Here is a 14,650-nt window from a genome sequence, read left to right as displayed (position 1 = left end):
CTCTTTGGAGAAATGGCTGGTTGCAGGACAGGGGCAGAAAAAGTACCAGAGAATTGTGTAACATCCTCTAGACCGGAAAAAAGGAAGTGGTCAAAGAATGATGGAGACAGGTCAAAAGACACAGGAAACAGCTTATAAGGGCTACTACTGTCCAAATCTGGGATAATCTGAGCATCAAAATAAATAATAGTAAAGGATTATAACCTATGAAATCAATAAGTATTCATGGTTCCACACCTATACAAATAAGGGAGAAAGGAAAGCTCTTCCTTACAGAAGAATGCCAATGAATGAATATAGAAGGAAAGATGAGATTACAAAAGTTACCATTTAGTAACCACCAATAACCAATTCAGTTGAGAATTATCAGTGGATGCTGAGACTAGTGGGAAAAGTTTGACAACAGGATACTTAGTCTAAAAGTGTCTCTCAGCCACACGTTTACTAGTTACAAATATACAAATAGTATATTTACAGTAGAAAAACCTGGCACACAGCACTTAAGCAAATGATCAAAGATAATGTTGACAGAAATCAGACTAAGCAGCAGCATTGTGCAGGACAGGATGCACGGAGAACTCAGCCACCCATCTATGCCATCCTTGCCAAGAGTGTATAACCTGAATCTAATCATGAGGAGGAAACAAATCTAAGTTGAGAGATAGTCTACAAAATAACTTATCTGTCTGTAGTATTCAAAAATGTCAGTGTCATGAAATAAAAAAAAGATTCAGAAATTGTTCCAGATTATAGGAGACTAAAGAGATGTGACAGCTATTATAATGCATCATCTTGGATTTTCTTTTCCTGTAAAGGACATAACTGAGACAAATGACAAAATCCAAATAAGGTCTGTAGATTAGATAATAACGTGGCATAAATGTTAATTTCAGGCGGGTACTGTGGCTCACGCCTGTAATCTCAGCACTTTGGGAGGATGAGGTGGGTGGATCGCTTAAGGTTAGGAGTTCAAGACCAGCATGGGCAATATGGTGAAACCCCGTCTCTACCAAAAATACAAAAAAATTAGCCGGGCACGGTGGCACACGCCTATAGTCCCAGCTACACTCGGGAAGCTGAGGCAGGAGGATCACCTGAGTCCAGGAAACAGAGGTTGCAGTGAGCCGAGATGGCGCCACTGCACTCCAGCCTGGGTGACAGAGCAAGACTCCATCTCAAAAAAAAAGAAAAAAAAAAAAGTTAATTTCCAGATTTTGATTATTGTATTTTGGTCTTATAAGATAATTTCTCATTTTGAGGAAGATACACTGAGTATTAGGGGTATAATGCCATAATTTCTGCAAGTTACTGTTTTTTTGTTTTTTGCTTTTTTGAGACAGAGTCTTGTTCAGTCACCCATGCTAAAGTGCAGTGATGCTATCTCAGCTCACTGCATCCTCTGCCTTCTGGGTTCAAATAATTCTCCTGCCTCAGCCTCCTGAGTAGCTGGAACTACAGGCACATGCCACCACACATGCCTGACTAATTTTTGTATTTTTAGTAGAGATGGGGTTTCACCATATTGACCAGCTGTTCTCAAACTCCGGACCTCAAGTGATCTGCCTGCCTCAACCTCCCAAAACGATGGGATTACAGCTGTGAACCAGTGCACCAGGCCACAACTTACTCTTTAAACAGTTCAGGAAAAAAAAAAAATACCTACATAGCAAATACAGTAAAAAGTAAACATTTGGGAAATCTGGGTCAAAGGTATCTTAAGAATTCTTTGTACCACTCTCACAAGTTATTATTAATATTAAAAATAGGCTGGATCATGCCTGTAATCCCAGCACTTTGAGAGGCCGTGGCAGGTGGATCACTTGAGGTCGGGAGGTCGAGACCAGCCTGGCCAACATGGTGAAACCTCATCTCTACTAAAAAATACCAAAAAAATTTAGCCAGGCGTGGTGGCAGTTGCCTGTAATCCCAGCTACTTGGGTGGCTGAGGCAGGAGAATTGCTTGAACCTGGGAGGCAGAGATTGCAGTGAGCAGAAATCATACCACTGTACCCCAGCCTGGGCAACAGAGCAAGAGTCTGTCTCAAAAAAAATAATAATTAAAAATAATAGCAATAAACACTATGCACAGTGCCTGCTGGTCGCCAGTGTTATGCTAGTAGCTTTCTGTGTATTATCCCTCAATATGCATTGATCTCCCCTTTGAACTCCTGGCATTAGCAGTCTGCAATCTCCTGACAATCTCTCTTTGACTTCTGGCTACCTCTCTGATCTGATGTCAGCTCATTCTGTTAATACTTCTTCCCTTACTGATGCTTTTATTTCAACCCCATTGGCCTTTTCATTCATCTAACAGGCCAAACATTTTATCCATATCCAGGATATTACTTTAGCTGATGCTGTCACTGGCATGCTCTGCCCCCAGATATTGAAGTGCCTAGCAGAAATTATTCACTCAAATCTCTCAAATGACAACTTACCAAGGAGGCCTTCCATGACCATTCAATAGCAACCCCCTGACTACCACTTTCTAACCCAAATACATATAACATAGTGCTATTTATTTGTAGATGCTTAAGTTTTAGATATAGGCCTGATGACTGCATGGTACAGAAATAAATAACTGATTAGGGTTACAGTATAAATATTTCAACATTGGAAAAGATTTTCCGTTGTTCAGATAATCTGCAAATACTTATTGTCATCTGTGTACCTGGAGCTGGTGCTAGCTTTTGTAGAGTCATTACTAGCACTCTCCTCCCTCTATCTTTTTCTCTCCTTTTCAAGGCTTTAACTGTTATCTCTATATTTATGTATAATACCCTCACTTTGATTTTATTCTCATATTTCCAACTTGTATGAAATATCTATTTGATGCTCAGCTTTTTAAATTATTATTATACCTTAAGTTCTAGGGTACATGTGCACAACGTGCAGGTTTGTTACATATGTATACATGTGCCATGTTGGTGTGCTGCACACATTAACTCGTCACTTACATTAGGTATATCTCCTAATGCTATCCCTCCCCCCTCCTTCCCACAAGGATTATAAGTCATGCTGCTCAGCTTTTAACTCAAACTTGGTACATGGAAAGGCAAGGAAACTTGCCTTGGTACATGGCAAGGAAAATGTGTATCTGTCTTTTCAGCTTTCTAGGAGATGAGTTCCTGCTTCCCATAAAGGCTCATACATACAGTGGAAAATTCCCCAAGCTTGGGAAGGGGACTAGATACTAAGCACCCAAAGTAAACAATTCTCATTCTCTCTCTCTCTCTCTGAAATCTTACATTCTGACAGTCGTCAGGTCTTTTTTCAAATGGGTCTTATATCTAATTCTTCCAAATTTCTGCTGCCATCCTTCTAATTCCAGTTAGCCTTTCGTCAGCCTACATATTTTGGTCATGTTAATTTAGAGGGAATAGCATTCATTACGTTGTTAATATGTGGCAGGCATTATGCTAAGACTTAGCCTATATTATTTCATTTCATCTTCAAAACAGTTCTCTTTTTATAGATAGGGAAACTAAGACTTGGGAGAACTTAACTAACTTTCCAAAGATTACACAACTAATTCGTGATAAGATCAAGATTCAAAAAGGCATTTTGGCTTTGGAGATGATATTCTACTCCACTGACTCTTCAATGAACATGCCATTATTCTGCTCAAAAACTCCAGCAGTCTTTATTTCTTAGCACATAAGATGCAAATGCCTCATTTAAGACTTTCTCTAATCTGACCCTTCTGTTTGACCAACTTTATTTCTGAGTATTTTTTAATAATTAAATACTCTGACCTATCCTGTTCAAGCTATCTGCCTGGCCCTAATTTATTTCCCATCTTTATAATGAAGAGCAGTTTGCCTTAGTCGGATGGTAGTCTGACCATTGGACTCTTGGTTCCTTCATGTATCTGTTTAGTATAGGGCCAAACAAATAAGTGAATACTGGCTCCAAATAGCCACTCAGAAAATGTTAGAGTATATTTGTGCTTACTTTTATAAAAGGTTAATTCTTTGGTATAAATTAGGGAAGCCCCAAGGTTTTACATAAAATTTTACAATTATTAGGCTTTTGTTAGTTTTGGATATTTGGATTTAAATATGTATATATTTAATATATATTATATTTAACATTATATTTATATATTATATATTATAATACATATTATATAATATATAATATACATATGATCGATATAATATATAATACATATAATATATAATATAATTTATAATATATAATTATTTAATTATATATTAATATATAATTATTATAATATATTATATATAATTTATAATATAATTTTAATATATAATTTATATTATATATCATATGTATTATATATTATATTATATATTACATAATATATATGATACATATGATATAACATATATATTATATATTACATATGATATAACATATACTATATAAATATATAATTTATATATTATATTTAATATTATATATTAAATATATCATAATATATAATAAATGTATTATAATATATATTAAATATATATTAAATATAACATAATATATATTAAATATATATACCTGAGACTATGTTTTAATATTTTATGTTTCAAATTAGCAAAATAACTTTTAGTTACCAATTCATATGAATATGATACTGCTTAGTAAACTAGATCTAAAAGAAATAACTTAAAATTCAAAAGAAAAGTATTCCCTAAATATATTTGTGAAGAGAGATGATTAGCTTTTTATTTGTTGGAGGGAATTTTCTAATTTGATTTGATTTATTTGATGGCAGGAATGATATTTTAAGATCAAATTTAGAGTAATTAAATATACTATTACTATGTATGTTACTATTATAATGTAAGCATATGAGTAAAAAAACCTCACTATAGCTAGAAACTATAAAGAAAAAGTACTCAAACATATTTTTGAATAGCTATACTATGTATAAGGGACTCTTATTTGGTGCTGTGAAAAATACAGAGGTGAAGGCCGGGCAAAGTGGATCATGCCTATAATCCCAGCACTTTGGGAGGCCGAGGTGGGAGGATCACTTGAGGCCAGGAGTTTGAGACCAGCCTGGCCAATATAGTGAAACCCTGTCTCTACTAAAAATACAAAATATTAGTTGGGAGTGATTGGTACATATCTGTAATCCCAGTTTGGGAGGCTGAGGTACAAGAATTACTTGAACCTTGGAGGTGGAGGTTGTGGTGAGCCAAGATCATGCCATTGCACTCCAGCCTGGGTGATAAAGCAAGACTCTGTCTCAAAAAATAAAAATAAAAATAAATAAAAAAATATTTAAAAAATATATATATATATATATGCATGCATGCAGAGGTAGAAAAAGACTTGCTGTCTATCCCAAATAATTTAGAATTCTGTAGGGTAAATAAAAACTTTAACATGAGAAAATCCATATGTATAACAAAACTATTTCTAAATTTTAGGAAATTATCAATAATACTAGTGCTCTGATGACCAAATTATAACAAATACTTTAGAATAAGTGTTAGTCATGATTATAATTCTGTAAGGTTAGCACTGCTTACTTGATGTGTTAGAAGCTTAGAAGAGAGAGGAGGGTTCTAGTTGAACTCTTCACAATTGGGGGTTAGGTTTATTTTAGAGGGTTTTTTTTTTTTTAAACATCCGCTCATCTTAACTCATAAAGAGAACAAAGGAGTCCTGGAATCTTCCAATTCTTAAAAAAAAAGAAAGAAAAACATAGATGCCTTCAGGCAGCAACTTCCTGAATTCCTTACCCTCATAGTTTCCAAAGTACCTGATCTGTACCCTATCCTTGCTTATTGCAGTAGAAGATGTTCCCCTCCTCCTGTGAAAGCCAGCTCTTCTGCCTGTGCCCTGGGTACTGTGCTTTCCTGCCTCCCCACGAACCATAATGAACATGGTTCATTATGTTCATTCTGATCTCTTTCATCTCCTGTATTTTTAGCTGCTTTCCTCTCAACCAGATCCTTTTCATTCACATTTAAGCAACTCTTGAGTTTTCAAATTTTAAAAGCAAAACAAAACAAAACTTTCCTCAACTCTTCTAGTAATTTCTACCTCTCCTTACTTTGGTAGCCAGACTTCTCAGAAGAATCTTCTACGCTCACTGTCTGTGTTTCCTCACCTCCCAGTCACATCTCAACCACTCAATAAGGAACCTCCCACTGAAGTCATCAATGACCTCCATGTAGCTAAATCCAATAATACTTCTTAGTCTTCATCTTATTTGATCCTTTCAGTGGGATACTGTTAGCAGACCTACTGCTATAAACTTTCTTCCTTTGGCTTCCATGACACTTAACTAAGCCTCTGCTTTTTTTCCCCCCACTTCTGGGTGTTTGTTTCTCACCCTCCTTTGACAGATAATCCTTGTCCATTTGACACCTTTTCTTACTAGGGCCCGTGTGTACCCTGGAGAATAGTAAGAGTCGAGGACACAGAGTTAGGCAGAGGCTAGATCATGCAGGACCTTCATGAAATATAATAAAATTATTATTCTCAATGCTAATAAGATTATATTTTTGTATCTGTAATTTCATAAAATTACCAATTATGGTATAATTTTTATTTATATAACTTCTGTATATTACTATGAAGGAGCAACAAGCATTGAAAAATATGATCTCCGTACAAATATGTGGACTCCAGTAGCAAATATGAATGGGAGGAGGCTACAGTTCGGTGTTGCAGTGCTAGATGACAAACTGTATGTGGTTGGAGGAAGAGATGGACTGAAGACTTTGAATACTGTAGAGTGCTACAACCCCAAAACAAAAACTTGGAGTGTGATGCCACCTATGTCCACACATAGACATGGCCTTGGTAAGTATAACTGTGCAGATTCACTCAAAATATCACGTAGCTCCCACAGCACGTTTACATTCTGTACCAGGCAGAAGACCGGTGTGGCAGCCACTGCATCAGCAGCAGTCACCAAGCATTCCTCACATGCTGCAATAAAGAACTTGACAGGTCATCATAAAAGATGAGGCCGGATGCAGTGGCTCACGCCTGTAATCCCGGCAATTTGGGAGGCCAAAGCAGGAGGATTGCTTGAGCCTAGGAGTTCAAGACCATCCTGGGCAACTTAGGAAAAAACAGTCTCTACAAAAAATTTAAAAATTAGCTGGGGAAAAAAAATTTTTAATTAAAAAATTAGGTGGCTTGGGCCTGTAGTCCCAGCTACTCAGGAGGCTGAGGAGGGAGAATCATTTAAGCCTGGGAGGTCAAGGCTTCAGTGAGCTGTGATCTTGCCACTGCACTCCAGCCTGGGCAACAGATCTATCTCAAAAAAACAAAAACAAAAACAAACAAAACAAAACAAAAAAAAAGATCAATACCAGTGAAGGTATGGTTGAGTTTAGATAGTATGGTTTATACAATACTCAGTTTATTAATACTGACCACCAGAGTAGAGGCTTCCGCTAAATAACAGTAGACAGTAATGAAAACTCTCTAGGGATGAAGATTGAAATGGGTATGGTGGTGGGTACAGTAAAAGTTCAAAGAGACATAGATTTCCACTAGTTGTAATTAGTTCTCAATGCAAGATCATCTTAAGTTTGAAGTTTGATAAGGAAATAAAACCAGAGGGTTAAGGCAAAGACAGAGAGAAGGAGCTTAAAATTAACTATATGAAATGTAACAAAGTAAACTTGTAAAACATGACTCTTGAGTCCATAAAATCAACTATTATATAGGCACAGACTGGGAAAATGTGAGTTGAGCATGAATGAGATTTTTTATGGGTAGAATAAAATCCAGGGTAGAGTGAGTCAACTGCGTGCTTCCCCTCCCCTACAATGGGGAAGAAAATGTAATTCTAACACAGGCTAAATCCTTATGGATATAGTGCATAGAATGTGATTGCTCATAGTCCAGTTATTCTGTGCAAATGACACTGTGCATTGAATACTGTCAGTAGTTCTAGGTGCCATACAGAAGACTTTACTGAACTGCAGCAAGTTGAAAGGAAAATGATCACATGGCTCAAAACTGTCTTCTTTAAGCCCTAATTTAAAAGTTTTGTGTCATTCAACACAACAATGTTCTTACTAAATTACCTTGTAATTAAATAACTGTTACAAATTTGAACTTATAAAATAAACTTTTTTTTTTTGAGACAGAGACTCGTTCTGTTGCCAGGCTGAAGTGCAGTGGCGCAATTTCGGCTCACTGCAACTTCCGCCTCCCGGGTTCAAGTGATTCCCCTGCCTCAGCCTCCCTAGTAGTTGGGACTACAGGCGCATGCCACCATGCCCAGCTCATTTTTGTGTTTCCACCAGTAGAGACGGGTTTCACCATGTTGGCCAGGATCGTCTCAATCTCTTGACCTCTTAAATCCACCCACCTCGGCCTACCAAAGTGCTGGAATTACAGGCATGAGCCACCACACCTGGCCTAAAATAATCTTTTATTTAAGAAACATTCCTTTTATCTCTTCATATGTGGGAATTTTATGGACATTTCATTCAAAAAAGGAGTTCTGCTAAATTTTTTTTTTTTTTTTTTTTTTTTGGAGACAGGTTCTTGCTCTGTAACCTAGGCTGGAATGCAGTGGTACATTTTTGGCTCACTGCAACCTCTTCCTCCTGGGCTTAAGCAGTCCTCCCACCTCAGCGTGTCTAGTAGCTGGAACTACAGGCATGCACCATCACACCTGGCTAATTTTTGTATTTTTGGTGGAGACAGGGTTTCACCATGTTGCCCAGGCTGGTCTGGAACTCCTGGGCTCAAGCAGTCTGCCTGCCTCAGCCTCTGAAAGTGCTAGAATTACACTTGTGAGCTACCATACCAGGCTTAAAATTTCTTTTCAAAGCCATTTTTTAATGGGTTGAATTAGGTGAACCCCTTAAGTTTTCTGCCCCCTTTGACATATTACGCATTACATATACATGTATATATGTAAAATTAGATATACATATATCATAAACAAGTATATACAGTATGTGTATATATTATACATGTATATTTTGATATGTGTATATTTTTGTTTATACATAAATATATACACATATAAAATGTGTATATGCATGTATAAGCATATAAATAACATGTATGCATATTTATATATACATATATGTGTGTATATATGTGTACACACACACACATATAAAATCTCCAAAAGCTAGTACTGGTGGGGTACAATATGTAATAAATGAGTGGAATAATACGTTGATTTGGGTCATGCATGAATGATGAGTATTTTTCTTATCTGGCTGTGATTTCACAAATTATATCTGTAATACAGGGGTTCTTTTGGCCCCCAAGTGAGACATTTTATCTCACCTGGCCATGATCATGTCGCACCTCTTCTCAAATCCCCCTACCTTAAAGCCATCTCAAAGCCATCACGGAGACCGTTCTCCGCCTCATTCAGAATAAAATCCAAAGTCCTTACAAGAGATAAGATCAGAGTCCTTATCTGCAGTCTCTGCCCTGCATGCTCTGGCTGTACACTCTCCCTCATCTCTTATATTTTCCCCCTCACTCACCCTGCCTAGCCAGACTGGCCACCTTGTTGTCCCTCAGACACAGTGAGCATACCTCAGGACCTTTGCACTGCCATTTCCTCTACCTCACCTTCTCTTCCCCCAGCTATCTCCAAATCTGGTTTCCCAACTTCATTCACATTCCTGCTTAAATGTTACCTTACCAGAAAGGTCTCCCCTGACCCTCTCTATCCTTTTACTCTGCACCACTTTTTAAATTAGCAATTGTTATTAACTAAAATATATTTTATGTCTGTTTCCTGACTATAAGATTTATGAGGGCACAGCCCTTACCTGTTATATTCTGTTGAGTGCCCGGTACTTAGTAGACATGCAGAAGATATTTGGTGAATAAATTAACAAATGAATCTAGCTCAGCTCCCTGCTGATGAATCATACCAATAGATTATGGTATCGAATCTAACTATAGTAAAATCTCATGAATTTGAATTAATAGGGGAGAAGGTATAAAAATACTTTTCCAAATATATCTTAAATCCAAATTATTGAAAAATGTTTTAAATAGTAGCAGTTTATGCATCTGGTGCAATTTTAAAATAATTTTCCACCGTTGTACCTAAAAATATTGCCTGTAAAATTTTTAATTTTTTTTAGAGACAGGGTCTCACTCTGTCATCCAGGCTGGAGGTGTGATCATAGCTCAGTGCGTCCTGAAACTCCTGAGTTCAGGGGATCCTTCACCTTAGCTAGGACTATAGGTAATGCCCCCATGCCTGGCTAATTTTAACAAAAAAATTTCATAGAGATGGCAGCCTTCCTGTGTTGCCCAGGCTAATCTCACAGAGATCCTTCTACTTTGGCCTCTCAGAGCTCTGGGATTACAGGCTTGAGCCACCTCGCCCAGCCTCTAGAACTATTTTTTTTTGAGACAGAGTCTCACTCTGTTGTCCAGGCTGGAGTGCAGTGGTGTGATCTTGGCTCACTGCAACCTCCGCCCCCAGGGCTCAATCGATCCTCCTGCCCCAGCCTCCCAAGTAGCTGGGATTACAGGCACCTGCCACCATGCCCAGCTAATATTTGTATTTTTAGTAGAAAAGGGATTTCGCCATATTGGCCAGGCCTGTCTCGAACTTCCCGACCTCAAGTGATCCTCCCACCTTGGACTCCCAAACCACTGAGATTACAGGCATGAGTCACCACGCCTGGCCAGTCTCTAGAACGTTTAAGACCAGAACTCCCATGCTATTTCAACTCCCCACCCACCCACCCACCGACCTACTAAGAACACTGAGGACACATGTCTACATTATAAATGTTTACTCAGTTCCATTTGTATGTTTAAGGCTTATTGTACTTCAATTAAAATGTGATTTTTAAGACGGCAGCCAATCTGAAGTCGTTGTTTCCTGTCTCTTCATAGGTGTGGCTGTACTAGAAGGTCCCATGTATGCTGTAGGAGGACATGATGGCTGGAGCTATCTGAACACGGTGGAAAGATGGGACCCTCAGGCTCGCCAGTGGAATTTTGTTGCCACTATGTCTACCCCCAGGAGTACAGTAGGTGTGGCAGTACTAAGTGGAAAGTAAGGAAGTACCTAAAGTTCTATTTAAAATGCAGTACACCAAACTTATTAAGCTATATCATTTCTAATTTAAAGATATACATAAATACAGTGATTTGAAGAGACTTTTAAGACAATGTCTTCTATAATAGTTGTAAATATAAACAGTTGATTGTTAAGCTAGGCTTTCATTTTAATATGCAGATACTGTACATTTCTAGTTATTTTGAGTGAAGACATTTTATATTAATGTTCAATATTAATAAGTTATACTGTAAAAATTGTATATCTATATTAAAATATTTAATATACTTTAAAAGTATATTATCTGTATTATGTTTAAAAGCACGTATGGTCTTTTAAAAGTAGTGTAGTCTCTCTCAGTGTTTCTCTAAAAATTCCTTCCATCTTTTCTACTGATTTATCTTGACTTTCACCTCTTTCTTATCTTGACTTTCACCTCTTTCTTATCTTGACTTTCACCTCTTTCTTATCTTGGAAAACTGGTGAAAACTAGAATGGATTTATAAAGAGGTGCTCTCTTGCTTCTTGTCTGCTCTGAATAAATAAATATAGGTAGAGCCATCACTACTAGCTCTGTTACTCGGAAAGTAAATGTGTGTCTTTTTTCAGTCCTTTCTTCTTCCATAAAATGAAGCCGTCTGTGGTTGTTAAAGAAAAGTTATTTGTGGGGTACCTTTTGCTCATTTAGAATGCTTTATCATTGTTTCCAGAAAAATAAATGAATCAAGGTTAAAATAGAATTAAAATTATTTATAGAATTTTGTTATTGATTATAAGGAAAATGAAAAATTAGTGAAATGTTTTATATTTTAGGACCTAAGATCTTGTTTCTTCAGGACCCATCAGTTATGTTCTACTTTTTGGTACTTTTTTTTAAGCACTATTACATGTGATAAGATGGATAAATGGAAATCACTTTTTAGATGTTTTTGATCTCCATGCCCCTGCCCTCATTTATTTTAGCTAAAGAAATCACTTCAAAATTCATCACTACATATCTTTCTAAACTCTTTGATAAGAGTCAGCCATTAAATAAGCTAGTAAATAGAAAAAGAAAATGAAACAGTATCTTCTCGGCTTTGACCCTTTGGTTTAAACCTTTGGGATTGATTCATTGGATTAATTTTTGTTCAGCAGCATATTTCTTAACCCTTATTTCTAAGAGGACAAAACAATAATTGCCTTCTCTGAAACCTGATTTCCGGACCTACAGTAGCTTAGCTTTCTAGGCATAGAAACATCTTACTTTCTTACCTTTTCTTGCCCTCTAATGAGAAATATTTCAATCCTTAACCCACCTAAAGTACAGTTAATTGAATGTAATTCAGAGACAACCTAATTAATCATATCAGAAGCTAAGGATCTCTAATCTACTAACTATTAAGAAATTTGATTTTGAAAGTATAGTATATCTAAAGAATCTGGAATAAGTAGAAAGTATGTGGTTGGTTGAAAAAAACTAATGATGCATCTTTTATCATTGCTTTGTGGTTTAGAACAAATCATTTCTCTGTGCCTCAATTTTTTTATTCTGTAAAATGAAGAGCTTTGATTTTTGTGGGTTTTGTTATTTTAACTTATTTATTTATTTATTTTGAGAGAGAGTCTCACTTTGTCGCCCAGGCTGGAGTACAGTGACACGATCTCAGCATACTATAGCCTCCTCCACCTCCCAGGTTCAAGCGATTCTCCTGCCTCAGCCTCCCAAGTAGCTAGGACCACAGGTGTGCACCACCACATCCAGCTAATTTTTGTATTTTTGGTAGAGACAGGGTTTCGCCATGTTGACCAGGCTGGTCTCGAACTCCTGACCTCAGGTGATCCACCCACCTTGGCCTCCCAAAGTGCTGGGATTACAGGCATGAGCCACTGCACCTGGCCTATTTTAACTTATTTATAATTTCTTTTTCTTTTCTTTTTTTTTTTTTGGTGGGGGGTGGTGGGGTAGTAGACAGAGTCTCGCTCTATCTCCCAGGCTAGAGGGCAGTGGGCAATCTCAGCTCCTCCTGGGTTCCAGTGATTCTCCTGCCTCAGCCTCCCAAGTATCTGGGATTATAGGCACCCGCCACCATGCCCAGCTAATTTTTGTATTCTTGACAGGGTTTCACTGTGTCAGCCAGGCTGGTCTCGAACTCCTGACCTGAAGTGATCAGCCTACCTTGGCCTCCCAAATCATAAAATTTTCCTACCATGTTTGACAGAAAGAAACCTTATTTAGACTTCCAGTTGCTCAGGCTACCTTTAAGGCACTGGCTGACAAATATTTTTAGCAGTTAAATCTCTCTTTCAAATGAAATCTTAAAAATACCTCAATATTTAAAAGGCAAATGGAAGTTCAAGTTTATTTTAAGCTTACTTAAAATGTATCACAAGTTCAAGCTTATATTTACTTATTATAAAAATCTGTGAAGAAGAGTAAGTGCTGAAGAACAGAAGAATAAATTTTAAAGAGCACTCAGCTTATTTCTGTGTCTTGTCTTGATTGTCTAATATGAGGAAAATCTTGATTCACAGATAAGAGGCTGAAATGGTAACAGTTATTTTAACTACTAGAGTAATTTAATTGGAATTTCAGGAAATTCTTCAGTTCAATTGCCCAAACAGTTTGAAAGTAGTAATAAATCTTTTTTCTAAGTTGAATCTCAAACAGTATCTGCCAACTACTTGCATTCCTTTTACTTTTGAGACAGGGTCTAGCTCTGTTGCCCAGGCTGGAGTGCAGTGACACGATCACAGCTCACTGCAGCCTCAACCTCCCTCCCAGGCTCAAGCTATCCTCACACCTCAGCCTCCTGAGTAGCTGGGACTACAGGCATGCACCACCATGCCTGGCTAATTTTTAAAAAATGATTTTTTGTAGAGATGGGATCTCACTGTGCTGCCCGGGTTGGTCTCAAATACCTGGGCCAAAGTAATTCTTCCCATCTTGGCCTCCCAATGTGCTGGGATTACAGGTGTGAGCCACCGTGCCCAGCCTACTTGCATTCTTGATCATAATTTTAAAAGTCAGGCAAGACCTAAATCTTATTATTAAGTATATATAGGTAGTACAATACTTTCACAAGTTGACATAATATTTCTCTTTTTATTATAATAGACACTATCATGGGGAAGAGAGATGAGTTCTGAGTCTTACATGACATTTAATTGAGCAAGGTGATATTTTTGAAAATTAAAAATAATTTTTAAAATTTGAAATTCAAATGAACCATTTTTTAGACTCCCTCAATTTCTTCATAGAATCCTATTCTTAGAACACAGTTTGAAAATCATTGCTTGAGATAATGATTATTTAGGAAGTGTTACCAATCGATTTTAACCCTTAATATTAGCTGAATATAAACATTGTTTGTACACTTAAGATCTCCTGTAAGTGCTATTTTCTACAAGAACACAGAGACAATTAATTTTTCTCTGTAAATGTTTACACCATGATTATCATGTACTAGGCAGTGTTCAAAGTACTTTAAATTTAATTATCAAGAATCCTATGAGGCAGGGTTTATAGATGATGAAATTTAGATGGAGGTTAAATAACTTGTCCATAGTCACAACTAGTAAGTGGTAGAACCAGAATTGTCTGGTTCCAGAGTTCATGCTCTTAATCATTGTACTGTACCATTCTTTACAATTAAGACCCACGAGTCCACTGTTCAA

General features: G+C 37.0%; 1 protein-coding gene across 6 annotated transcripts in view; it reads left to right on the top strand.

The window, feature by feature from the left end:
• The window catches only part of LOC105487734 (kelch like family member 5), an 81,324-nt gene that overhangs the window by 52,286 nt on the left and 14,388 nt on the right, over nt 1-14,650 (top strand). For all 6 annotated transcript variants that reach the window (XR_011621352.1, XM_071093728.1, XM_071093727.1 and 3 more), the window contains 2 exons: nt 6,553-6,777; nt 10,828-10,990. Coding sequence is in view for 5 of the 6 variants with exons in the window: in XM_071093728.1 (XP_070949829.1) it covers nt 6,553-6,777; nt 10,828-10,990 (388 nt within the window). In the remaining variant the exon portion in view is untranslated. The remainder of the gene's footprint in view (nt 1-6,552; nt 6,778-10,827; nt 10,991-14,650) is intronic.

This window comes from Macaca nemestrina, chromosome 3, assembly GCF_043159975.1.
Source record: "Macaca nemestrina isolate mMacNem1 chromosome 3, mMacNem.hap1, whole genome shotgun sequence".
NCBI classification, from domain to species: domain Eukaryota; kingdom Metazoa; phylum Chordata; class Mammalia; order Primates; family Cercopithecidae; genus Macaca; species Macaca nemestrina.
The sequence above is the reverse complement of the archived record's forward strand: the minus strand, read 5'-3'. Positions and strand labels throughout refer to the sequence as shown.